The sequence below is a fragment of the Phacochoerus africanus genome, chromosome 1 (genome assembly GCF_016906955.1).
Source record: "Phacochoerus africanus isolate WHEZ1 chromosome 1, ROS_Pafr_v1, whole genome shotgun sequence".
In the NCBI taxonomy this organism is placed as follows: Eukaryota; Metazoa; Chordata; class Mammalia; order Artiodactyla; family Suidae; genus Phacochoerus; species Phacochoerus africanus.
Window position 1 is genome coordinate 145512426 of NC_062544.1, and position 27137 is coordinate 145539562.

The window sequence follows — 27137 nt, forward strand, 5'->3', positions numbered from 1 at the left end:
CCATCAACAGATGACTGGATTAAGAAGATGTAGTATATATACACAATTTAATACTACTCAGCCATAAAAAAGAACAAAATAATGCCATTTGCAGCAACATGGATGGAAGTAGAGACTGTCATACTAAGTGAAGTAAGTCTGAAAGAGAAAGACAAATACCATATGCTATCACTTATATCTGGAAAGGCACAAATGAACCTTTCCACAGAAAAGAAACTCATGGACTTGGAGAACAGACTTGTGGTTGCCAAGGAGGAGGGGGAGGGAGTAGGATGGACTGGGAATCTGGGGTTAATAGATGCAAACTACTGCCTTTGTAATGGATAAGCAATGAGATACTGCTATATAGCACTGGGAACTGTATCTAGTCACCAATGATGGAGTATGATGAAGAATAATGTGAGAAATAGAATGTATGTATGTATGTGTGACTGGGTCACTTTGCTATACAGTAGAAAATTGACAGAACATTGTAAACCAGCTATAATGGAAAAAATAAAAATCATTTTAAAAAAAGAACCAAAGTTATCACAAGAAATGAAAATTGCAAACCATTATCCCTCCTGAACGAATATGCAAAAAATTCTAAACAAAAATGTAATTTAAAATCAATAGTTTGTAAAAACATAACACATCATAGCCAAGTGAAGTCTCTCCTATTTTTGTTTAAACATTCAAAAACGAATCTATGTGATTCACAATATTAATAAACTAAAAAAACCATATGATCATCTCAAAAACACAGAAAAAACATACGACAAAATCCAATAACTATTTCTGATTTTTAAAAAAATTCTCAGCAAGCTAGGAACAGAAGCTAATATTCCCAACATAACTCAAAGCATATCTTTGAAGATAATTTATATCTATAATAAAAAGCATCCAGATTGGAGAGGAAGAAATACAAAAGTCTTTGCATGATTCCATGTTTACATAATTCTCTATGTGGAAAAGCTAATGGAATCTACAAAAAAAAAAGCCACCAAGCTTATAAAAAGTAAGTTTAGAAAGGTTGCAAGGTACATGATTAATATGCAAAAATTAATTCTATCTCTCTAATCTATCAATGAACAATCAAAAAATGAAACTTTAAAAACCATGCAGTTAACTCTTACAATAATTTTTTAAAAACCCAATTTTAAAATGAGCAAAAAATATGAATAGACTTTTTTCTAGAAAATACGTAGTAATGGCCAATAAGCACACAAAAAGATGTCCATCATCCTTCGCTACTGGGAAAATGCAAATCAAAACTACAATAAGATACTACTTCATATCCACAAGCATGGCTATAATAAAAAGACAGATAATCACAAGCGTTGGAAAGAACATGGAGAAACTGGAAGCCTAATACACTGATAGCAGGAAAGTTTTGCTGGCACTTCTGGCTTGTTTGTGCTATCTCAGCTCAAATTCATCAGTAAGTTCATTGGTAGATGTGGGGTTTTTGTGTGTGAGGGGGAGGAGGTGTTTAATTATTGTGCAGGAAAACTGCCCCTTTCTTGTGTGGTATACAGTCGTGTCTGACTTGGTCAGTGTGATCAGCGTGGGCCCCACACAGCACAGCCCACTCGTACAGCCCTCTTACTGGTAACACAAGCTGGTCTGGGCAGTCTGAGGAAGTTCTGCGCTGACCCAGACATTCAAGAAAGCAGATGCTGAGAGGCACAAAAAAATCAAGCCGAAGAATATATTCATTACTCCAACAAATACACGGCAGTGTTGATACCAATATTACCACACTCCACACTGCATTATTGAGACAGACCACATGAAGGATCTGCTCTAGTCAGTTCTGTGGGGTCTTCTGGGGTGAGTCAGACCCATGAGGGGGGAGGCTGTTCCTCCTGGAGGGATGGCATCTGATGACAGCCTGACCTATCCAAAAGTTCCCAAACACCTTCAGAAACCTTCCAGGTTGTGCTCCTGGAACTCCCAACCCACATTTTTATTATGTAGATGCAGTCATACATCTTTTTTCTTACCATGAAGCCTAAGCTTCTGAGTAAAAGGGTCAGAGCCTACCAATCATTTGGGAAGAGGTCTAAAGCAGTATTTAAGCCCAAGGCATGAGAAGTAGCACAAACCAGCAAAACCTTTGGCCTAATAGGTTCACTATTAGGAATTTATTTTATAGATACACATACACACACACATCAAGACAGTACAAGAAGTAAGCTACTATTTCTGTAAAATACAGAGACCACATATTTTCTTGCATGTGCATAAAACATCTCTAAAAGAATGCACTAGGAGAGGTTGGCTGCCATTAGGGAGGGGAACTCAGCAACTGGAAAATGGTGCAGAAGGGAGGCTGCCTACTATATATATACTTTTGTACCTTATGAATCATGAGCCCTGATGATATACTGCATAAAAATAATTTGTTTAAAAAAATTAAAGGCATTATGAGGACATTGCTCTTCTGGTAAAAGGGCCAACACTAGTCCATGTACAACTGGACACTTAATAAAACAACCTGATAACTGTACGACTCATGCAGATTTTTCTCTGGAAAATGGAAAGGCAGGAATTGGTGTGCCCATTTTACAGATTAAAAACATGAACAAGGAGTTCCTGCTATGGCGCAGTGGGTGGTATTGTCAATGCTGTAGCTCAGGTCACTACTGTGGCATGGGTTTGATCCCTGGCCTGGGAATTTCTGTATGCCACAGGTGCAGCCAAAAAAAAAAAAAAAAAAAACCCCACAAAAACAAAAACAAACCAAACCAAACACAAATAAAACATTTAGAGGACTCACCAAGACTACAGTGAGTACACTGGGTTACTAATACCATCTTCAAGTGTCCAGATGGAATTTCAGCTTTTACATGGACTCTGTGTCTCATTATGCCACCTTGAAAGAGCCTGTCCTTTGCTCTGAGGCGAGTATCTTCATTTGTAAAATAATGGGGTTGAACTAGGTAGGCTCTAAGGTTAATTTCAAGCAGCAAAATTTTATGACATCTTGAACTTAAGAACAAGAAACCTAAAATAATATCTCAGGCCTCTTTTCTTTTATGGTCACACCTGTATTAATCCTTCAGACAACCCCTCATCTGTCCCCTGATGAGAATGAACCAATGTGCTCACAAAAGCAGAGCTTTGTCTCCAGAACAAAAACCTCTGCTCTTCTCATCCAAAAAGAGAGATAGCAGTGCTGAACACTCCCCTGTGATACAGGGACTCCGGGATCATCTGTTAAACAAAAAGGAAAGTGATTAACAAAATCCTTGAAGGCATCCGGGAAGATGGAGTAAGGCTTTTAGCATTAAGAGTTTCTTAGCCATCTTCAAATGAATATTTGTGTGTCCAAAATGTGGGTTAACACAAAGGTTCAAAGCAAAATTACGTTTAGGAACAAAGCAATAAGACACTAAATAAGCATTCCTAAAAGATGGAAAAAACTTCCCCTAGTAGAGATCCCCATTGATGTTCCTTGGAACATCAATGTTTCCTAGTTGGGGAAGCACATCCAACTAGGAAAGTGCTAAGAAACTTCATCAAATCAGAACAGCATTTATTGTGTTAACTGACAAGCTTACAACAAAGATTACTGGACACCCAAGTGCAGATACATAAAATTGTTGAGTCATGATGATTTGGAGAAATGTGACGGTTCCCTTAAGTGATATAATGGGTGTTTTTTTTCATTCAGTTGAATCAAGCATTTCTGGGGCAGCTGAAGAGCAGGCAGAAGGGAGACCCAGAGAAGGTGTAAACCACTCCCAAAGGCCCCTGACCCCAATGAACCAGACCTCTGCTTATCCAGTCAGGACCCACTCAACATCTCTGCAGTACTTGCCTGCTGGGCTCAGCACTGCTCGACAATGCTTGACACATTGGGGACCCAGAGGTAGGCACCACACAGCCAGCCCCTGGTCTCAGGTATCTCATACTCCAGCCAGGAAAGACAGAGGGCAAATGGCTTTTTGTTTTCTTGCTCTTTTGCAAGTTCTGAGCACCTACTGTATACAAGACCCTTTTCCAGACCCAGAGACAAAGTAGTAAACATGATGGCACACATTACACACAATACACATTAGCTACGATTTAAGAGGGACAATCATAACTTTATATAGTCATCTTTGCTTACATCATCAGTTATCACTGATATCATTCTATCAGTGATTTGGGCTTCTTGGACCATCTCGTTTTATGTTTTCTGTTCACCATGCTTCTTAGTTGTTGCTGTTGTTGTTGCTTTAACTTTTTCTGCCTTGTAGTAGACTGATCACATTTTCCTTAATCTCGTTATCTGGCTTGAAAAATACCTATGGTTGATTCATGAAGAGTTTCCCCTAAAGTCTAAAGTGGATCCTTAACTTACAGGGTAAAGCAGGTCAATGGCTCCTAAGCAGTAACAAGGGCCTCCGAGTATCTTTACTGTCCTGACTTCCTCTTTCATGCGCCATGTTACTGTCTAATACTTTATTTCCAACGTGTTTTGACCACCCCCTCCCCAATATTAAGTTTTTTTTTTCTTTTGATCTATATTTAGTGTCTTTAACCAATTTCTTTGCTCACAACTGCCTTTTGCATCCTATTCCTTTCTTTTGGCTTCTAGTCCATTTGTACTGAAAAATATCCTTTAGCAAGTGCTGTTTGCCTGTCAAATTTAACAGAGTGAAGTCCAGGTCTCTCAATCTATTATCTCTCACATGGGGAATACACAGGTTTAAAGTCCTCGGATTCATGACTATGCTATTATTTTACTTTGCAAGGAAAAAAACAAACAAAAACAAACAAAGAAAAAACAGTCCTGAACAAGGTAGGACTTTTAGAAGCATTCATTCACCTCTTTTCCACTTTGGATAGAAATCAGCAATAGTCACAACTACATGATCCAAGACAGATCCTGACAAAACAATGTCTATAAAGCCACCAAATAAGAATGCTTTCAGCAGATGTTCTTTAGAATTCAAACAGTTAATATTAAACAGCTTTATCCAACAATGAATTCGATGTTACCTAGAAGTACCTTCTGTAGGTCAGACATGCTGTCAAGCATGGAAAAGTCAGGGTTGTTCAAAGTGATGTTACACGAAAGAAGTTATAAAATTCTTTTAAGACTGTAAGGCAGTTCTTAGGTGCTCCAAATGGAAATAATAAAAAATGCCATGTCAAAGTCTGGGTTTTCAATTATGACACTGGATGTTTCAAAGCTATAATCAATATGGGAATCAAAAAAAAAAAAAAAAAGAAAAAAAAAGCACCTGTCGGTATTCCTGAGCCCACCTGGCTTCCCATTCAAGTAAAGACATTCTTAAGAGTCCATCAACTTTGCCATCTGTTCATCTGGCACCCAAATCAGTATTCCTTCTTCAGCCAGCACCAGAAAAATAACAGCTCTAGAACCTTGTCAGATGTGCCCAGCCAGGGTGTGACATATTATAAAAGCATCCTCTAGCCACTCCCCTCAGAGATCCTAAATACCATATCAGAACCCCCAGTGGACCTTGGCCTTTGCTTGCTTAATACCCTATAGAATTGTCTTTTCTGAGTCCCCTTCAATTTTGGACTCTCAGCTTTGATCATTAATGGAAGCAGCAGCCACATGAAAGCTTTTGCACTTGCTATGAAATTCCCATGAAAAGCTTCAATATACTTAATGATCATTATTTTAAAAACTGCAGAACAAGTTCCCTTTAGAATTTAAATCCTGATGTCCTTTATTTTGAAAGCAGTCTGCTCATATATTTTATTAAGAGCTTATGTTCTAATAACTCCATTTCTGGGAATCTAACCTAAGGGAATAATTCCATTATTATTTATAACTGGGAAAAACTGGTAGCAACTTAAATGTCCCAGAACAGGAGACTGTCAAAGGTGGCACAGCATTCAGAGAGGGTTCATGATGCAGTCATTAAAGAGGACCCATAACACTGTGTGAAAGTGTTTTGTGACAAAACACTATCTGCTGTGTTTTAGTGTGGAGTTGGTTCTGGCGAAGTCAAATGGAACTGAGACTTGTCCAGCTTGTCTGACATAACTGTGAAGTCTGTGGACACACAGGCACGAATGAGCTGACTTCCATGAGTATTTTAATATTTTGTATGAAGGAGTCAGAAGATAACATGCACACGTCCTGGGGGTGGGGACAAGGAGGGGATGTGGTGATTAACATTATCCCCTTGGACTGATATTAAAGCTCTCTATAGAGCAAAACAAAAGGCCCTCTCTCACGTGCTTGCAGAAGGCCATGTACCTCTGCCTTGCAGCACTCGCCACAACTGTAACCTGGATAACTATCCAATGTGGTCTGATGTGGTCTATGCAAGAGCACAAGGCAGGCAGGGGAGGGAGAGAGGAGGGAAAAGGGCAAAGGGGGAAGGGGAAAAATGAGAGAGAGAAGAAGCAAATTTCTTCCAAAACTCACTGTGGGTTCAAGTGACAGCATTCACTCCTCCCATCAGAACCCAGCAAGGCCAAGGAGCAGGAAAATCAACAGAAGATGGGGGTGCCATGGCCCAGGCAAGGCAGGCTGTCCAGTGAGACCAACCGGGGTGTGTGCACAGGACACCGGGGCGGGGGCAGGGGGGTGGGGGTGGGGGAGTAGCAGGAATCCGTCAGGAGAGCAGCAGCATTCCAGGCACAGACTGTCCTGTGTTCTCTATAGCCTGAGGCTGGGGCAGCCCAGACACATTGGGAAGGGGTGGGAAACGCCCCCTTAAGTCTAAGTGCGGGTGGGGCTAGAAGGCAGGAATGGGGTGGTGTGGCCTGTTTATAGCCTCAGATGGTTATCCCGAAGGACATGGGAAACAGCCAAAGACTAGAACCAGGGAAAGGTTATCAAAACGGTCAGGAATTCAATGGTTGTGATGATGATTTGTCTTCTCTCATGTTCATAATGAATTTACTTTCATAATAGAAAAGGAAAGGAAAAAAAGGGTCTCAGAAAGAATTTCTATTTGCTTTTAATTAGATAAAGAACTTTGTAACCACTGCTTCTGCCTTTCTCTAGTTCTAAGAAAATTCAAGTCAGATTTCACATTCAGCCATAGCAACCACATTTGTGTCGTCATCTGGCGGTGCTTTCTCCTCACTCTTCACTCCTCCACAAAGTGCTTTCTCACTATTTGACCAGCCCCACTGCCATGCAACTGCACTGCATGAGGTTGTTTTTAAACGCCTACCACCCTCCCTACACCACCCATATTATCCTTTCCCACTAGAACAGTGCTTCTCAATGAGGAATATAAAGGAGAGAAGGCATGAGAGGATGAAAGGACAGCCTGACACATCAGAACATCTGGATGTGCTTCTCTAAGTGACACCCAGCAGCTCTCTGGCACCATCTGAAACCATAAGCATCATCGCCACGGTGAGGTGGCACCCCCAGGGGAGCTACTACACCCTGCAGGGCAGTGGGAAGGTAAAAGAATGAATGAGGACAGTCATATTTTCACTAAAAGGTAAATTTTAGAATCAGAAACTTAGCAGTTTCAATCCTGGATCTAACAGCCTAAAGTTCTTTATTCTCAAGTAAACATAATAATGTCATTCTCTCAGCATATGAATATTAGAGCATGCTAAGTGTAACAAACAGAGCTAGTAAGTGCTCTTTGGGCCTTATTTTTCAATGGACTTGGGAATTCCTTTACACTGGGGGTTTCTAATCTCACACAACTGACATTCTGAACTTTACTGTGGTAATTACGGCAAGGTGAGGTCATGTGGATGGATCCTGGTCCAACATGATGGTGTCCTAACAAGAGAAGAGGGCACAGACCCAAGTGAGCAGAGGAAAGACCACATGAAGACACAGGGAGAAGGGGGCCCACCCGCAAGCCGGGGAAGGAGGCCTCAGAAGAAACCAACCCTACTGACAACTGGAGCTTGGTCTGTTACCCTGCGAAGTCATGAGAAAAACAAATTTCTCTGGGAAAGCCATCCAGTCAGTGGTACTTTGAACAGCAGCCCGAGCACCCTCTGTGGGGGCTGACCCGAGCCGTGTGGATGTTCCTCAGCATCCCTGACTCTTGACCCACCAAGACAGCAGCAAGGCCCACGCACTGTGACAGCCAACAGGTCTCCGCAAAGTCTTCCTCCTGCTGTGCTGAGAACCGCTGTTCCAGATGGCCTCTGGTCACCCCTGCATTCCCAGTGCTCCACACAGGGACTGTCACTTCACCAAGGAGATAATCAAATATTTACTAAATGAATTCACTTGCCTGGCTCGCTATGTGGGGTCTCACTGCTCCCTTGCAAACTCCTTTTGTTGCAATTAAAGTAGTAATTACTTCCAGCTTAATTTATAGCAGGCTGTGTAATTTTTAATATAGCAAGTAGTTTTCATTTCAGCATAATTTCTGGTAACTCAGTGACGTAAATGTCACATCAACATTAAATGCTATTCTGTTTGATACTGTTCGCTTACCTCACATTGGATCTTTGAAGATTCAATGAGTGGTGCTGTTTTTAGCTGCCTTAATGCACCACTCTTGACTTTAAGCAGATGAAATGACTATGACAAATTCTTATGCAACCATTTGAAGCTCAGGGAACTCATAAAGAAAACAAATGGCCATTTAAGTGAGAAAGCGCTGAACTCCAAGTCAGAATGAGACGCCACACATTATCCAGAAACCTGAAAGCACACCAAAAGCCGAAGCAAATGGGGATATTCTTTAGGAAGGGGAAGTCACATATGCCCCTGGCACGTTCATAAATCTGTTGTCTCACCACTGCTGCTTTTGCTGCCGTAGTATCTGACCAACCCCTTCCAGTGATTTGTAGCTTGTACTCAACTATTCACAGGAGACTGTTTCATGGCCTTTATTTTAAATTGATAGAGTCTGTTCATTTACAAAATCCATTTATTGCATCCTTTCTATTTAATAGCTGGATTCAAAGTGCTAAAGATTCGATTTACCCAAGTGGAAACAAAAAGACCAAGTAATCATCTGTAAGTACCGTTTCTGGAGAATATGCCCACTCTGTTCCGAAGTCATTGTCTGTGCCTTTAGGTTACAGTACTAACATCCTACTCCAGGTAAAGGGTAAGACTCGGGTCTGATTAACGACCACTTTAAACTCAGGCAACAACCATCCTGTGATGGCCATACCAAGCTCGCTGGCATCCTGGCACTGTACACACACACACACACACACACACACACACACACACAGGACAGGAGTTAACAGCATCTGCCTTTCCAAAAACAGAGAGCTTGAATACCCTTATTGCTCCCTGTGGTATAGGTGTTGAAGGATCCTTTTATGAAGTTGGTTTCTCCATGGAAGAGAATGGCTTAAGGATATTCTGGAATTTAGAAACAAAATCAAACAAAGCCCTTTGCCAAAAAGTCTTTGCCCTCTGCAAAGCTGGGGAACATGTGGATGCCAGTATTTTTAGAGAGAGATGTCTTAGAAGCAGGAGGTAACGGTCCAAGTGAGGATGTTTTAAGATTTTTTTTTCCTGGAAGAGCAGAAAAGAATGAAAATCAGTTAAATATAATATTTAGGATTTAATATCCTCACTTTGGGCATCTATGAACATGAAATCTATATGGCAACAAAAAGGACTACATTCTGATCACTGCAGTGGGAAAGTCAGCAAAGCCCAAACTAATTCCGGTTCCGTTTATTTCTCGGCTCAAGCTCAACACTTTCATCTGATCTCGTGCGACGATTCTGTCTTGGACTTATTTCTGTGTCTTGAAGATCATTTCTGAAAACAGAAAAAAGAAAACGGCAGCTTAGGCAAAGATGATCGTTATTATTTTACAGCATTTCTAGTTTATAAGAACCTTCCCATGCATTTTCATTGAATCCTCCAAACAGCCTTCTACCCCACTGACAAGTCTACTATAACTATTACTGCTATTATTATTCTTCCCACTTTACAACTGAGAAAACAGTGACTTAGTAAAGACTAAGTCTAAATGAAATGAAAGAGCTAAGGCCTCAACCCCTTTCTTTTAAATCAAAATCTAGCAGTTTTATGCTTCTGCTTCACATGTATAAAGCTGCAAAAAAAAAAAAAAAAGTGCTCCCATCCTAACAAGTCGAAGCCAGAGGTCTAACAGACCCAGAATTTATCCTGACCTTGTCAGAGAGCTGGGGTTCTAAGGGAAGCAAGAAAACAAAGTTCCCTCAAAAGAGAGACAGGCCATGTGCATGCCCTCACTCCAGGCAGGATGCCAAAGGCCAGAGGACATGCAAGTGAGGAGATGAAAGCTGCGGTTTTGCTGGATTCTGCAATATGCCCAGAAGCCTCAGCGGTGCTCATGTGACACTGGGAGAGGGCAGGACACCGAGGAGAGCCTGAGGTGGGAGCACAGGGATAAAGCAGGGTACACAGGGGTGACAGGGGTTAGGCATAAGCCCTGCCTCTTCCCTCCACCCTCCTCTCCTATGAAGCAAAAGCTTTAAGCTGCTGAGAGAAGAGCAGGAAACTCCCTGGACCATGGGCTTAGGTGAAGATGCGCTGCCCCTGGGGTGGAAAGGCAAAGATTCACTGTTGCTGGGAAATGGGAGAAACAGAAACCTCCACCTCTAGAAGATGGGAAGCAAGTAAGTCGTCTTGGGCCGAGGAGCTCATACAACTCCCAGCAGAGGTTGGGTCAAGGTGGTCTGAGCACCCTGGGAGGTGGGGGAGGGTGCTGGGAAACCCCCACTCCAGAGACGAGGCACCCAGGGCCTGTCGGAGACAGAGCTGGGGTGAGATGCCAGGGGGTCTCCCGTGGGCCCACCACGAGCCCAGCACCAAGTTTAGGCTGCAGCAGTAGCTGGCTGATGGAGAGGAAGGGACAAGGAGAAGAGGTGCCTCCCCTGGTCAGGGAGGGGAGAGGAAGGTACTAAGAGCAGATGAAAGGAAATGAGGGCAAAATCAGTAGGCCAAACCTCGCCATACTGTCCCAACACTAAGCACAAGGTCAAAGCAGCCCCACTGCTAGAGGAACGTGAGGGCTCTGATGCCCTGAAGGTCACATTAACAAGTAAACTCCAACCGAGGTCAACTCCCCACACGAATGGCCTAACAGGAGAAGGGGCCTTCCCAGCTCCAGGCACAAATGCTGTTTATCCCAGTCTCTATGGGCCTTCATTCAAGTAAAATAGATGATACACAAAGAAGGTGGAAAACAAAGAAAATCTGTTGTAAAAAGTAACCAAGAGATAATACAGACAAAATGACCACATGTTGCAACTGTTAGACCAGGACCTTAAATGCCTATGGTTCACATGTTGCAGGCTCTAGGGAAAAGCCCAACATGGTGAACACATGCTCCAGGGGAGGCTCATTATTACTGCCCCTCCCCCTTACCACTCAGAGTCTAAGGTTCCCATCACAAGTGGCTGCCTTGTCGCTCTTTCCCCTCCTCCACAGAGTCAGCCTGTCCAGCTCAGCAAGCAGTGTACTCAACCAAGAGTCACCACTCTTCTGAGCTAGGACAGGGGCTGGCAAACATCGTAAAGGGCCAGATATCTGGGCTTTGCCAGACAGTCACACAATCTCTGTTGCAACTACTCAGCTCAAGTGTAATGTGAAAGGGGCCACAAACAGTAGATAAACAAAGTGTGTGGCTGTGTTCTAATAAAACTTTGTTAACAAAAACAGCAGAGGAGATGTGCCACGTGGGTCATAGTTTGCCAACCCCTGACTTGGACCATGTGAGTCCAACAAGTGGATCCAGGTGGCTGAGCCAGAGTTAAGTGTGAATCCTCTAGAACCTCCCTTGGCCAAGCTGCCACTCAGAGGGTGTACCAGTTAGGCCAGTATAGGGTTGCTCTTAGGAGAAAGAAAGATGCATCATGCCCTGGAATTGTCAAGAGGGAATCCTGAATTTTTAAATAGGTCCATATAAACCCAACACTCTTTTTGTCCTGATCACAGCCAGAAAGTGGCCAAAATGAGATGACCCCTTTCTGAGCACAGCAGCAATCAGTGACCAAGCTGCCTTACTAAGGTGTGTGGACCAGGAGGAGGTGAGGGAGCTGATTTTTTTCAAGGAGGCCATTCCAACATTCAGTACTAGATGCCTGTGGATTGCAGGGAGGCTAACAAATTCAGCAGGTCGCCAATCTCTTCAGAGAATGGGTCTTTCCTTCCTACCTACATGAGTGATGCAGATGCTTTGATGGGCACCCTCCAGGTGTGGAGCCCCAATAGGGGGAGTGGTGTTTTTACTCTGCTAATCTGTGACTTTTATGACCTGATTCAACCTCAATTACCTCCTTAACGGTTCTATCTCCAGTACAGGCACACTTGGAATTAGGCTTCAATGTACAAATTTTAGGTGGACACAAGTGAATCCATAACAGCCTTTGTGGGTCAGGCATTCAGTGCTGACAAGATCCTAGCAGCAAGCTAACATCTGTTTTTCAAAAGGGATATAACTGGCAGCTATGCTAGGCTGGAGACAAGTCCAAAATCCCAAAGGGTGCCTCTCTTTGTCAGAGGCTCCAATCAACAAAATCACTGGCCATAAAGACTTGTAGCTCCAAGGGGTTTTTAGAGTTGTGGGAGTTCATGGGTATTATCACTTCTTATGTATGGTTCTTCCCCATCTGAGAATTTGCTCTGGCACTTAGTGGATGGGGAATTAAAGTATGTACACATCAGTCTCGCATGTGTTCCAATGAGAAGTAACAAATAACTTAGTACCAAGTTAGCCCAGAGGGCCTCAACTACAAGGTCATATCAGCTTCCTTTCCCCACTGTAAACCTTGCCAAACCCCATAAAATCAAGTCAGGTACTTCCTTCCCTGACAGAAGTAGGATGTCAATCTGGTACCTATATCCAACAGAGCCAGCAAAGTCTGAGTCTCTGCCCTTCCCAAAGATCACTCCTGGACTGGTTCAGATGGCCTTTCATCTCCCTTGGGGACAGGTAGACCTGGGTTCCACCACTAAGCAACAAAGCCAGAATAGCCAAAACAATTCTAAAAAGAAAAATGTACACTGACAATAGTAAATGCTGGTGAAGATGTGGAGCAAAAGGAATTCTCATTCATCGCTGGCAGGAATGCAAAATGGCACAGTCATTTTGGAAGACAATTTGGTAGTTTCTTCCAAAATTAAACATACTCTTACCATATGATCCAGCAACTGCAGTCCTTGGTATTTAGCCAAATGAATGGAGAACTACGTCCACACAAACCCTGAACTTTATTTATAGGTATAATAATATATAGATAGCACTTCATTCATAATTGCCAAAACCTGGAAGCAATTTAAGATCTCCTTCAACAGCTGAATACATAAATGAATGGCAGTAATTCGTAGAATGGAATACTATTCAGCACTAAAAAGAAATAAGCTGCTCAAGCCACACAAAGACATGGAGCAAGCTTAAATATTACCAAGTGAAAGAAATCAATCTGAAAAGGCTAAAACTGAAAAGGCCATAGTTGGGCTTGGGGAGAAGGAGGGGTGAATATGCAGAGCACAAAGGACTTTTAGAGAACTTTTCCCCTTGTAAGGTTTATTACTTGCAAAAAGAGGCTTTCTGGTGAGAACTGAAGAAGGAAACCAGGTTGGGGTCTTTATGGTGGGTAGTGGATGGGATCACCTGGGATTTCTTAGCAGTCTGTCCAGATGTAGAAGGGGAAATGGAATATTGAAACTCAAGAGCTGTCAGCAAACACCACAAAAATGGGGTCAGATAATATTACAGGGTGCAAACTGATGAAGAACTCAGTCCAGAGAATAGGTGTGTACAGTGGCAAAGCACTACACGTGGCTTAGGAGAGTCAAGACAATTCACTATCCTTTGGGCTCAGACTTCTTATAAAACAGTGAATAGAATTCCTTCCCTACTCTGTAATCACAAGATTAAATAATAAAATGAACATGAATGTACTTATAATTTGACTAAAACATGTTAGGAATTTGATAGATGTTAGTTAATTACATTTGTCTTCTTAAATATCTAGAAGTAATTTTTGCTAATTTCATAAGATTCACTTCCTAGAAGATAATGGCACAAAAGAAAAAAAAAATATCAGCCAACATGCAGCCCTTTTTTTTTCTTTTTTCTTTTTTGTCTTTTTGCCTTTTCTAGGGCCGCTCCCGAGGCATATGGAGGTTCCCAGGCTAGGGGTCGAATCGGAGCTGTAGCTGCCAGCCTACGCCAGAGCCACAGCAACCCGGGATCTGGTGTAAGTCTGCGACCTACACCATAGTTCATGGCAATGCTGGATACTTAACCCACTGAGCGAGGGCAGGGATCGAACCTGCAATCTCATGGTTCCTAGTCATATTTGTTAACCACTGTGCCACCACAGGAACTCCAACATGCAGCCACAACAGGAACTCCAACATGCAACCCTTCTTAAGGATAAAGCAATCTCTGTTTATCAGGGATGGTAACAGAAAACTCTTTGAAAGGCAAAATCAAAAGAAAATGAAGAATTGATATGTCATATGACACAAGTGGTATCCAAAAAAATTTCTTTGTAGGCTAGAGGCAAGAACTAAATCTCACAAGGGGAAAAGTAGGAAGACTACTAAACACAGTAAGTACCCATACTTCAGTCCAGAAACAATTTCCCAAATTCAGGATGGGAAGCCATGGTTTAATGACAGCACAGGAATATTCAGTTCAAAGGAATGGAGAGTGGAGTTCCCGTCATGGTTCAGTGATTAACGAATCTGACTGGGAACCATGAGGTTGTGGGTTCGATCCCTGGCCTCGCTCAGTAGGTTAGGGATCCGGTGTTGCCATGAGCTGTGGTGTAGGTCGCAGACGCGGCTCGGATCCCACATTGCTGTGGCTGTGGTGTAGGCCAGCGACTACAGCTCCGATTGGAGCCCTAGCCCGGGAACCTCCATATGCCACGGATGTGGCCCTAGAAAAGACAAAAAAAAAAAAAAAAAGCACACGGCAACTGGCTTCTTCCAGAACGAGAGATCCAAGAGGGGGACAGAACAAACAAAAAAAAAAAAAAAGAAAGAAAGAAACACACACACACACACACACAAAAGGAATGGATAGTGAGAAATGGTTAATAAGGAGAAAACAGATTAAATTTAAGATTTTATAAAATAAAATCAGCAACACAAAAGCAATCAGTGATAACCCTGGAAAAGTTTTGCATTCTAACGTTTACTGAATATAGTTCTTGGCATAATACTTTAAAAAGAACATGGACAGAGACCAAAGCCTATAGAATGTGCTTGGTACTTGCAGAGCCAAGGAGCTTCTCAGTTCTTTTGTCTTAAGGGATCATCCTTCTTCCCATTACAGGTAAGGGTACTGAAAAATAAGATCACTGTGGAGGCAAGTCCACAGGCTCACTCTGCCTTTAGCTTTTTCAGTTCTTCATCCACAAAGGACTGTAAACAGGCTGAGGCCAGGCCCATCACAATAATCTTCTGATGGGCTTTTGCTCCTAACTCTAATTTTAAGGTTTTTTGCTTCATCTATTGTGGGGCTCTGTTGTTAGGTGCATAGGAACCTGTAATTTTATATCTTCTTGATGGATTGATCTTTTCATCACTATAAAATGCCTTTCCATCATTACAGAATGTCTTTCTAGTCTCTAGTTAACAATTTTTGTCCTAAAGTTTATTTTGCCTGATATTACTATGGCCACAAAAGCTCTCTTTTGGTTACTGTTTGCACGGTAATATTTTTCTTGCCTTTTACCTTGTGTTTTTGAGTTTAAAGTAGGTCTCTTGAAGACAGCATATACTAGAATTATGTTTTTTAAAAAATCCATTCTATCAAACTCTGCCTTTTAATTGAAGAGTTTAATCCACTTATATGTAATGTACTTACTAATAAAGTAGGAGTTGTATGTGCCATTTTGGTATTTATTTTCTATGTGTCTTTTTTTTCATTCCTCTATTCTTCTATCACTGCCTTCTTTTGTATTATTTTCTAGTGTACCATTTTAATCCCCTTGTCATTTCTTTTACTATATTTAAATTAAAAAAATATTTTCTTAGTGGTTTGCCTGGAGATTTTAATTAACATATTAATTTATAACAATCTAATTTAGATTATTGTCATCTTAATTTCAAGACAATACAAAAACTTTGTTTCTATACACCTATTTCTTCTTCCCACCTTTCTGCTATTATTCTCATCTTATGTCCATCAACATAGATTTCTAATTATTGCTTTGTACAGGTTTCTTTCAAATCAGATACGGGGGGAGAGTTGCAATAAAAAAAATGTCTATACAGTCTTTTTAATTCACCTATACTTTTAAATTTGCCTTTACTGTGGTTCTTTATTTTTTCATGTCAATTCAAGCTACCATCTATTGTCCTTTCACTTCAGCTGGAAAGATTCCCTTTATTATTTCTTGTAGGGCAAATTTCCTAGTGACTAACTCTCTTTTATTTCTCTGGAAAGGTCTGAATTTTTCCCTCATCTCTGAAGTATAGGTTTACTAGATACAGAATTCTTGGTTGACAGTCTTTTTCTTTCAACATTTTGAATGTCATCTCACTGCTTCTGGCCTCCATGGTTTCTAATGAGAAATTATCAAATTGCTTGCAAGTGATTAGTGGCTTCCTTCTTTATTCTTTCAAATTTTTCTGTCTTTGACAGAATCCCTTCAGCTTCTTATAGGTTTAATGTTTTTCATCAAATTTAAGTAGTTTTCCAGTCATTATTTGTTTACATATTCTTTCTGCCTCTTTTTCTTTCTCCTCTCATTCACAGACACCCATCACACATGTTGGTATGCTTGATGTTGACCTACAGGTCTCTGAGACTGTTCATTATTGATTCTTTTTTTTTTTTTCCTGTTCCTCAGACTGAATACACTCAGCTTTCCATTTGCTCAGGTTCTGTATTAACAGATCAAAAATATTAGGAAAAAAAATTCCAGAAATTTCCAAAAAGCAAAACATGAGTTTGCTTCATGCTAATAACTATTTACAGAGCATTTGAATTGTGTTTACAACTATTTATGTAGCATTTACACTGTATTAGGTATTATATGTAATCTAGAGAGGATTTAAAGTATATGGGAGAATGTGCGCAGGTTATATGCAAATATTACACCATTTTATATGAGGGACTTGAGTATCCATGGATTATGGATATGCAGCAGGGTGGGGTGGTTCTGGAACCAATCCTCCATGGATACTTGAGGGATGACTGTAATCTCAATACTGATTCTTTGTTACACATGCTTAAATCTGCTGCTGAGCCCCTTAGTGAATTTTTCATATCAGCTATTATGTTTTTCAACTCCAGAATTTCCATTATAAAAAAAAATAACTTCTATTTCTTTACTGGTACTCTCTATTTGGTGAGACATTGTTTTCATACTTCCCTTTAGTTCTTTAAACATAGTCAAATCAACTGATTTTATTGGTTGCTTTCCAGCCTGCATGTATAGGCCACAGTTTGTCTTTTCTTTGCATGCCTCCTAACTTTGGTTGAAAATTGGACATTTTAACCAATATATTGTGGCAACTCTGGAAATAAGATTCTCCTCTTTCCTCAGGGTTTTTCTGATGCTGGTACTTGCTGTTGTTGTTAAATGACTTTCTGAACTAATGCTGTAAATATATAGCTTTGTTGTGTGTTACCACTGACATGTCTGCTAAATGAGATTAGTGGTCATCTAATGATTGGATAAAATTTTCCCTAAAGGCCTGGAACCAGTATAACACAGGACCCCTGTCGAAATCAGTCTTGGCCAGCAGACTGTGTGTGTGTGTTGAGACACACACACTGAGTACTTGGTCAACAACTTTACCTTAACCTCTACTTTCTGCTTTCTGCTTGCACAGAGCCTCATGGTCAGCTGGAGGTGAGAGCTTAGGACCTTCTCAAGTCTTTTCCTGAGCATGTACAATGCCCTAAGCATGAGTGTGACCTTCTAGAGCCACAGAAATATGTCAGTGCTGTCCAAAGTCCCCAGAGAAATATTATTTTTCAGCTTTTCCTTTAAGCTTTTTATCTAGTATATTTTTTGCCTTAAATGTTATCCACCACCTTGGATGGCAATGAAGTTAATCAACTGGCTCTAATTATTTTAAACAAACATAATTTGTTTTGAGGCTTTTTGCTCTGGGTAAGCTCCAAAATGGGTAAAGAGAGTCCTGCAAGTGGCAGTCTTTCAAGGAACCACCAAATAGGTCAAACAGTAAGAATCCTCTGGGAATGAGGCTGTGACAGAGCTCCAACTCTATTCTGCTTTCTCTGGGGGATGTCAGGCTGTTGGTCCTCATCAAGACTGCAGACTGTTGGCTCCCAAGGCCAATGTGGAGTTGCAGAGAGGGGAATGGGAACAGGGCAAGTCAAATCACCACAAGGCTCACTATTCTTACTAAAATTCAGCCGTTTTTCTTTAAGAAATGTTCCCGGGATTGCTACTGCCTTTGGGGAATTTTCAGAGTTTTGAAAAAGTTGATTTGACAAATTTTGTCAGTTTTGCCATAGGTTTTATGGAATTTCCAGAGGTCCTTATTTCATCATTTTTCCTGACGTCACTCTTCTTTATCTTTTTAACTTTTTCTCCAGATTTTTACCCATGGTCTTAATGTCCCTAAACTTTCACATGTCAAATTTAACATCTTAATATTTCATTGCCATTTATTTATTTGGCTTCTTTTTTTAAGTTTTAATGGTATGTTCCCCTACATTTAACTTCTACAAAATTACTGATTGTTTTTTAATCTTACCTTGTTTTTAATTTCCTTCTAAAGTTTTAAGTAATATTTTCCTGCCATACTTCCCTTTTTTGATTTGCCTTCATAATAGCTGACAACAAGCATGCTTATAGTGTTAGTGCGAGAAACAGCCTCTACCGTAAGCATGGGTTTGAAGCAGAGTCCCTAGCAAGCAAGGATCTCAAGGTTTTTCTAGAGTGATTCTCTAAAACACCTCATCCCCAAAGATGCAGAAATCCTAATAGGAGAACCCACACCAAGATTTTTTTTCATGCATTTAATATACTTGTTTCCTGGAATGATGACATGTCACAAACACAACAAGTTTTTAAATCCTTGGTCTCTGAAAGGTATAATCAATGGATTTTTAGGTTTGCCAACAGCATGCTCTTAGCCAATTGACAATATTCCTGTGGAGGATCATGGTGAGGCATCAGGAAGCACTTAATCTACTGAGTACAAAAGCTATACCCAGGAGATATGGCCATTTATTATCATCCTGCTTCCAACATACATTATTATAAGGGCGACTGACCTTTGTTCTTGGTAGAGACATAGGAAAAAACCTCTCAGTTCAGGTTGATTACAGGGAGCCTGGTCAGAACAGGAGCTATTTTAAACAGAGTTGAGTTTTTTTATTCTTCTTCTTTTTAAACATAGAACTGTTTCCCCATGGAGAGTTTTGAATTTTTTTAAGACCTATTTGGGGCAAAAGGCCCATCCAAAATACTAGTGCATAAGCTTGAATAAAGATCAAAACCTTACAAGCATATTACATGGAAGAAAAGTTACAGGCTAGTTTCTTAACATGAAAAAATAAAATAAAACAAAATATTAAGAAACTAAGTCTAGCAACATACAAAAATTAAAACATCATTAACAAATTATGTTTGTTTCAACAATGTAATCTTGAGATCTACTGAACATGCTCTCTAGAAAGGCCTTGGGTTTTAAGCACAGTACTGCCGGAGCAGTCAAGGGTTCTGAATGGAGCTGTGAAGAAAGGAATGATAACTCCCATCTGGATGAAGAAAGGGGAAAAGCCAATTCAGGAAGAAGCAACTGCAGTTGCAAAGCAGCATGACTTTGAGGGAACTGCAGTAGTTCAGCTTGGCTGCAATGAGGAGGGGGAGGGGAGAAAAGGGAAGGGGAAGGAAGATGGGGACAGGACAGTCCATGAGCCAGCAAGTAGGCTGGAGCCATAACAGGAAGAGCCATGGATGCTGGTAAGTCCTGGAGGCCTTAAAGTACCATGCAAAGAATACGACATGTTTTAGATCTCATTGGCAGAATGAGGCATAGTGATGAGGCAGAGAGACAGCTGGATGGAGGCGGCAGGAAGCTGGAGAGAAGCGTCAAGGGCCTGTGCGGGCCAGGGCACAGAGGGACTGACAGAGACAGCATGGAGGTCTCAGCATGGAGCATCCACAGGAGCACTTCTTGCTGAGGGTGCCCCTGGAAGCAGCATCAGCAACACCTGGAGCATGTTAGAAATGCAACCTACACAGCCCAACTCAGAAGTGGATGGAGCCCAATAATCTGTGTTAACCAGTCCTCCAAGTGATCCTGATGTTCACTGAAGTCTGAGAACCACTTACCTACAGGACTTGGCAATCAACTGTGAAAGGTAAGAGAGGGCGAGAGTGGGTAAGAGATGACTCCTAGGTTTCTGGCTGGAACAGGGGGCAGACTGTGATACAACCACTCACTGAGGGAGGGACAGTGGAGGAGAAGCAGGTCTAGAGAGAAGGTACTCAAGACTCTCCAGGGCAGACATACCTTCCCCACATTTTATGTATAAGGAAACTGAAATCAGGAAACATGTAATGATTTACCCGGACCATTTTTCTTCTTATTTTCATTCTGTTCAATGTAAATATATCATGTAGCTCAAAATGGTAAGATGAACCAATATTCAGATAGAAGAATCCAAGACTAGTCTGTAGAAAACAGGATTGGTTTGTTTTGTTTGTTTTGCTTCTTATGAACGTAACTGATTTATATGAGGCACCATGTTGCTAAACAAAACTTCTCAATCATTAATGGAATTAGGAGAATGTGTTGGAACTGAATTAGTATGTTCTAGGACTAATATCTCAAATATGCCGTTTGTGGTACCACAAAATGGCTATAAGACTAAAATGTGTATTTGTTGGAACTGCCACATTTTGCAACCTTTTCCTGATTTTGCCTCTAAAGCTACATTGTGGCTTAAGCTTGTTTAAACTGTTCTACACTAAACTGAAACCAGGAGGCCTGGATTCTCACACTCACCCTCTTAGAGCCACTAACCAGCTGTGGACCTTGACCTTGTCAACTTATCATCTGAGGCTCAGCTTCCTTCTCTATAAAATGAAGGGACTGGACTAGATGAGCACTTACATGCCTCCAGCTTTAATATTTACTATGTGTAAGGATCAAGTGATGGGATTTATTTTCTAAGTGTGTTCTTATAATAAAAATAATGACTTTAAGAGATCATCATTACCAAGAATGGGGTTGGACTTGAGAACTGGGGCTACAGCTTGTCATAATCATTGCTGTCAGGGTTTAGTTTGAACAGGGTGATTCTTGGTTTAGAAGGAAGTAGTTAGCTAAGGAGTGGGATTAAAATCTCATCTCCATCACTTATCACTGTTGCTAAGTGACCTTGGATTGGAGATTTACTTCGTTCAGCCTCAGGGAGGTTTCCAGAAAGGTGAAGAGGTCAACAGCCTCAGATGCTGCTAAGAAGTGACAGAAGATGAGGTCTAAAAACTATCCTTTGGATTTAGCCACATGGAAGTTTTCAATGGCTTCAGGGAAAGCTACTTCAGATGAATGATGGGTCTGGCAGAGAATGGTGAGGAGTATGTGGAAGAGGAGGAAATGGAAACAGTAAGCAGAGGCCATCTACTAGGAAGAAGGAAACGCAAGAGCAACTGCAGGATGAGACTAGGTGAGAGACTGAGTGAGGTGGTGGTTGGCTGGCTGACTTCAAGACGGGAAAGACGTGAGCTGGCTGAAAGCCCAATGAGAGAGAGGGAGGGAGGGAGGAGAGAGGTGAGAGAAGGAGAAGGGGTAACATTCCTGACAAGAGGGTAGGAAGGTGGTAGGAGACTCAGTGAGGAGGAGGGACAGCCCTTTCTCACAAGGAGGAAGGAATATAAAAAGAGGGAAAAATATGTAGAAAAACAGGTCAATTTATACATTTGGTGTCAGAATGATGAAGATTCCCACCCAATGGCTTCTATCTTCTCTATAATGGAAGAAATAAGGTCTTCAGCTAGGCTGGACCCACTGAAAAACACTGAGAGGGGTTTAAATAATCCTTCTGAAGAACAAGACAAATAAATAATCACAGGAATGGTAAAACTGCTCAGCAGCTTTGAGGACCCGTTTGAGTTGTGAGATCTTCATGAAATTAGAGTAGAACAAGTCTGCCCAGTTGTACTACAATCTTAAGACTGGGAACATCTAGGAAAGGATTAAAAGTTTTCTAAAGACTCTGAACCAGTGATCAAGGCCCAACTATTAATTCTTGATTATTAATTGCCCATTGGAACAATTTATCTTTAGAAAAACAACTTTGACAAATAACTGGAGTAATCATGCTGGGATTTCATTTCTGAGCAGGAATAAACAGAAACAAGTAGTAACCTGGAAATTTTACCTTGGTATGTGTGAATTATTACTTTCTTAAGTCAGTAAGTACAAACATTCTTTGGTCTGAAAATCAACTGTACAGAATTATAATCTCTCAGGTCAGAGTACATGCTTATTTCATGATTATGAGAACTCACTTGTGTGATGCTTCCCAGGCCTCCTCTTCTTCTAGAAGATCTCTTATGATGTCTGAACTGGAACTAAAAGGATAAGGACATCAATATTGCCAGAAAATAAAATTCCAGAAAATGCAAACTAACCTAAAGTGAGAGAAAGCAAGGCAGTAGTCCAGTGGTTACCAGCAGGGGGCGAAAATGGGCAAAGAGGCAATATAAAGTAGCATAAGGAAGCTCTGGGAGTGATGAACAGGTCATCATCTTGATTGTGGGGATGATTTCATTGCATACATATGATAAAACTCATCAAACTGTATGCTTTAAATACTTGTAATTTATTACACATCAATTTCAATAAGCTGTAAAAACAATTAACTAGCAATAATAATGAAAAAAGTCACTTAAAAAGCCGCTTAAATAAATCCCTCAATGTAAACCCTAGATTCAAATGGAATATAACTGTGAACCTTTTCAATTTTAATTGATGGCAACCAAAGATCAAATCATGTCTTAAACTGCAGTTGAGTAATAAAATTCATAGGAGATATGAAGTTCTAAGTAGCTGTTAGACCTTTGTAACCAAAGTAAAGTAAAATATAATTAATTTGACCTTTGCTAATAATGAAATTTGTTATAATTCAACCTAGCTTAGAGTGATATATAATTTTTGGCCTATCTGTGCAGAGAGGCAGAGTAAATAAGGTTAAAGAGGGCATGCGTTATATGTTTAAAAGTAAAAAATTGTTTTAAGGCTTTTAGCATCTTGCTCTTATCCAACAAATTCTTACCAAATATATTTATTTTTAAACATGTACATTCATATCAAATAAGCATTTCTTTAGAAACCCAAGACATTGAATGTCATGGGCATTGTTTGGACAACTCAGTAACAGTCATCACTACCCTCGGGATAGAAAGCTAAAACAACGGAATAGCTAGCTCTCTCTCAAGCAGGAGACAACAGGTTTGGAAGTATTAGTGCCAATCTTTTTTCTAATCATATTCTAACAGGTAACAAAAGTTTAAAAATTATGAAGATTTGAAGTGTCAATGAATCATTCTCTACCATTTCTGACAATTGCTTTGAAGCAGCGTTTGCCTACCATGCCTGAACAACAACAACAAAGGCAGCAACAGTTAATAATACAGCTCTACGCCAAATGTTTCAGTCTAGGGATTTCCCACCCACCAAATTCCCAAGACCCTCAAGGAGCCATATGCAGGATGCCCTCTGACTGTAGTTTGCGTGTACAGAGGCCTATGTGTGGGGGATTCCATTTGCACTGCAACGTAGAGACCCCAACAACAAAGTGAGCCCAATGGTTCTCAGGCATTTCAGTTTGAGGATTCCCATATTATAGCAGCAATACTTCTAGTATTTGTGGCTTGGGCAAATATATGACAAGAGTAAAGTACTCTAAATTTAGTAATACTGTTCATTTATATTTTACTCATTAGAGAGGCACATGAAAACATTAAAAAATAGTAGCACATACATTTGAGCCATTCTTCATTATGTCTACAGATAATTCTTAATGTGCATGTGCTTTTGCAGACCCAGTGCAATCCTTTCTTCAGGTCCCAGGGATGGGAACCATTGATCTAACCTGTCAGAGGATCTAAGCATCTACAACTCTTTTATAATGAGGATGGCCCCTTGCTCAAACGCAAGTGTCCCTGAAAATAATAACACATTAATTTATCATCAGTTATTTTCACCTTAGTATAATCAAACAAATTAATAAGCATTCCCAGTAAACAACTAGTTGATATAATTTTCCTTAGGAGGAAAGAAGGAAAAGCAGAAGACCCTTAAGGAGATGCAAGGCAAAGTCCACCAACTTTATTATTTTCCCAAAAGACAGACCCACATGGCCACTGACTAAGGAAGGCTAATATCCACTGCTGCCCCTTTCCACAGACAAAGCCTAAACCTTTCTGTTCCCTAGATCCCAACCTTTGCTGTTTTCACTTTGGTAACAACTACACCAACTTCATTTAAAAAAAAAAAAATGAAGCTGTTTAACTTTTTCATTTCCTTCTCTCTACTCCCATCTATATTGATATCATAATCCACTCCTCTTTACCTGAAGAGAGCTTTGGAAATGTTTCTCAGTCATTCTTCATTACTGTCCCCACCCTTTTCATCTAAGAAGCCTTTTCAGACGTTTTTTTCCCCTGCCTCTCCATGAAATTTTAATACTACAATTATAATGTATATGTTTATATATTATATGCGTGTGTGTGTGTGTGTGTGTGTGTATATATATATTTGTGTGTGTATATATACACTTTAGATGTAGAGAAAGATTTTTTTTTTGCCATCCAGCACCGCTACCCAATTTCCACCCCCAGGGGATGAAATAACTCCTGCTGAGAACCCATGAGCTAGGGGAATGGGGTAACGGAGTGGTAGGCACATGGCTCTGGTTCCTGGGAGGTATCACATAGCTAGAGAAACAGTCAAGTCAGCTTCTTGCTGACACCTCCCTCCCCAACACTCACACAGAATTTTATTTTTTAAATGGAAGGTAGCACAGCAACCCCACTATTCCAGCTAAGTAAGCAGGATGGCCAAGCCTGTCAAATAACCTGGTAGTCTGAGATCAATTTACCTACAGGCTTTCAAATCACCAGTACAAATCACTGATTCGTTGAGGGAAAATATTTGCAGTGCATTAATGACACAGACCTAAGAGGTTTTTGCTACACTACCTCAGTGAAAACAGATGGTAGAGGAGGTTTACAAACAATACATCTCCAAAGTGGTATGCAATCTTCTCTCCGTCTGCAACCCTAACACCACCAGCCAGCACAATGCATAGTTCCCAATTTCCTCAATCCTCATTCCATTTCCTTCTACTCCAGCTCATGTTCTACTAACATGACGATAACCAAATCACTAAAATCAATGATACAAAGTTTGGGAGGTTTGAAGTTTACCTAAAATGAAGTTTTAGCATATTTTGCTGTATCTGCTGTTCCAATTTTGTCTCCACTAAGACAATGCAACTTGATGCTAACTAATACCATTAGAATAGTAGACAGAAATGTCCATTCCTTTGTAAGGTAAAGTACTTACTATATATTCTACCCAAAGTCACAGTCCTGAAATTAAACCTGCAGTCACACACATAGGATTTTACAAACAGACTGCTGGGCATTAACAGCCAGTATTACAAAAACTATCACAGATCTCTTCCTTGTGGATGGCAGTAAGTAATATTTTTGAAAGCTTAGTCATCTTAATATGCCCTGGAGATCAAAATTTCCTTTCACACATTTTCAAGACCTAAATTATCCTCCACAGGAAAAAATAAATTACTCACTCTAGCATACCCCGAATCAGGGCATACACAAGCCTACAAAGCTGCAGCTTTTAATTCTCAGACAAGATATGTTTTTCAAAGTCAAATACAGATTCTCTATTATTTGGGTTTGAAACACTACAGGAGTACATGATTTAAGAAACTGGATGAAAAAAAAAAAAAGACAGAGAAAGAAGTTCCTATCGTGGCTCAGTGGAAACAAAACTGACTAGCACCCATGAGGACTCCAGTTTGATCCCTGGCCCCTACTCAGTGGGTTAAGATCTGGTGTTGCAGTATAGGTCGCAGACGCGACTTGGATCTGGTGTTACTATGGCTGTGGCGCCTGGGAACTTCCATATGCTGCACCTGCACCCCACCCCCCCAAAAAAGAGGAAGAAACCAGATGAATGTGTGAATGTGGAGTCTAATACTTGAACATTACAGCTCCCTAAAGAAGAGTGTTCAAATGGTGCTCTCAGATGTCACCATCCAGACCAGGAGAGAGTAGATATTATACAAATTAAATACAAGAGACAAAGATTCATAGGCAAAAAAATATGAACTTTGAATTCTATGGAATTCCCAATCCTTATTCAGGAAGAATCTCATAGACCTATTTGGAACACTCACACTTAATTTTCCTATCATTTAGACTTTATTTTCAAAATTGTAAGCTCAACTGTTTTTCATTTCTGTTTGCTGTGATCTTTGTCCTAGTTGGTCATCCTATAATATTTCACTCTTGTCATTCTCTGACCAAAAGTAGTAGCATAACATCTTATAAGGCAAAGGAAAACACTTTCTTTGCTTATTTTTTGTAGCATTTTATTTTGTTCTACTAGTTATGATTTTACCACCAAAGCTGAAAAGTAACCTATCAAATACCTCTAGCAAAGGAATGACTGGCATACCATCAAAGGGAGGAAAAAAAAAATCACAGATTTCACTGTCAGACAAAAATCAGATTTCAGTCCTGGGCAAGCTACTTATCTTTTCAAGTCTCAATATCCTCACCTGTAAAGTCAGGACAACAAAGCAAATAGTTCATAGGGATATTTTAAAGATTAATCGATATACTACATAGAAAGTTTAATATAGAGCTTGGCACATAATAAGTGTTTAATAAATGTTGCATCCATTTTTATAAACCAGATTTGGGTCTGAATTACTCAAATAACTGTCTCAGCACCATGCTTCAATTTGCCCTAGGAGAGCACATCACCATGTGCTCTGTTTTAATCTTTGATTTCTAGTGTTTCTATGACACCAGAGTGCAAATTCATCAAAACTTATTATTTATCCAGCATGGCAGGTACATGGGGTACTGTGGGGTAAATAAAATGTGAACATCTGCTATAAAAATCCTGTGGATTAAAGATTACGTACAAATGGAATTTTTCTATTATCTAATAGGCACTCCCCACCAACCCCTTCCCCAAATCCCGTCTCATAAATGCAGCATTAATTTGAACATATCTG

The 27137-nt window shown here is 40.4% G+C and overlaps 1 protein-coding gene across 2 annotated transcripts in view; it reads right to left on the reverse strand.

Annotated features, from left to right (window-relative positions):
- Positions 1-8762: 8762 nt before the first annotated feature.
- The window catches only part of RAD18 (RAD18 E3 ubiquitin protein ligase), a 106116-nt gene continuing 87741 nt past the window's right edge, over positions 8763-27137 (reverse strand). The window contains exons 12-14 of one of the 2 annotated variants that reach the window (XM_047779720.1): positions 22369-22431; positions 9532-9673; positions 8763-9421 (exon numbers count right to left, since the gene is read on the reverse strand). In XM_047779720.1, coding sequence (XP_047635676.1) covers positions 9571-9673; positions 22369-22431 — 166 coding nt within the window. In that variant the 3' untranslated portion in view covers positions 8763-9421; positions 9532-9570. Of the gene's footprint in view, positions 9674-22368; positions 22432-27137 lie in introns of both variants that reach the window. The other variant, XM_047779712.1, reaches the window with a different exon arrangement.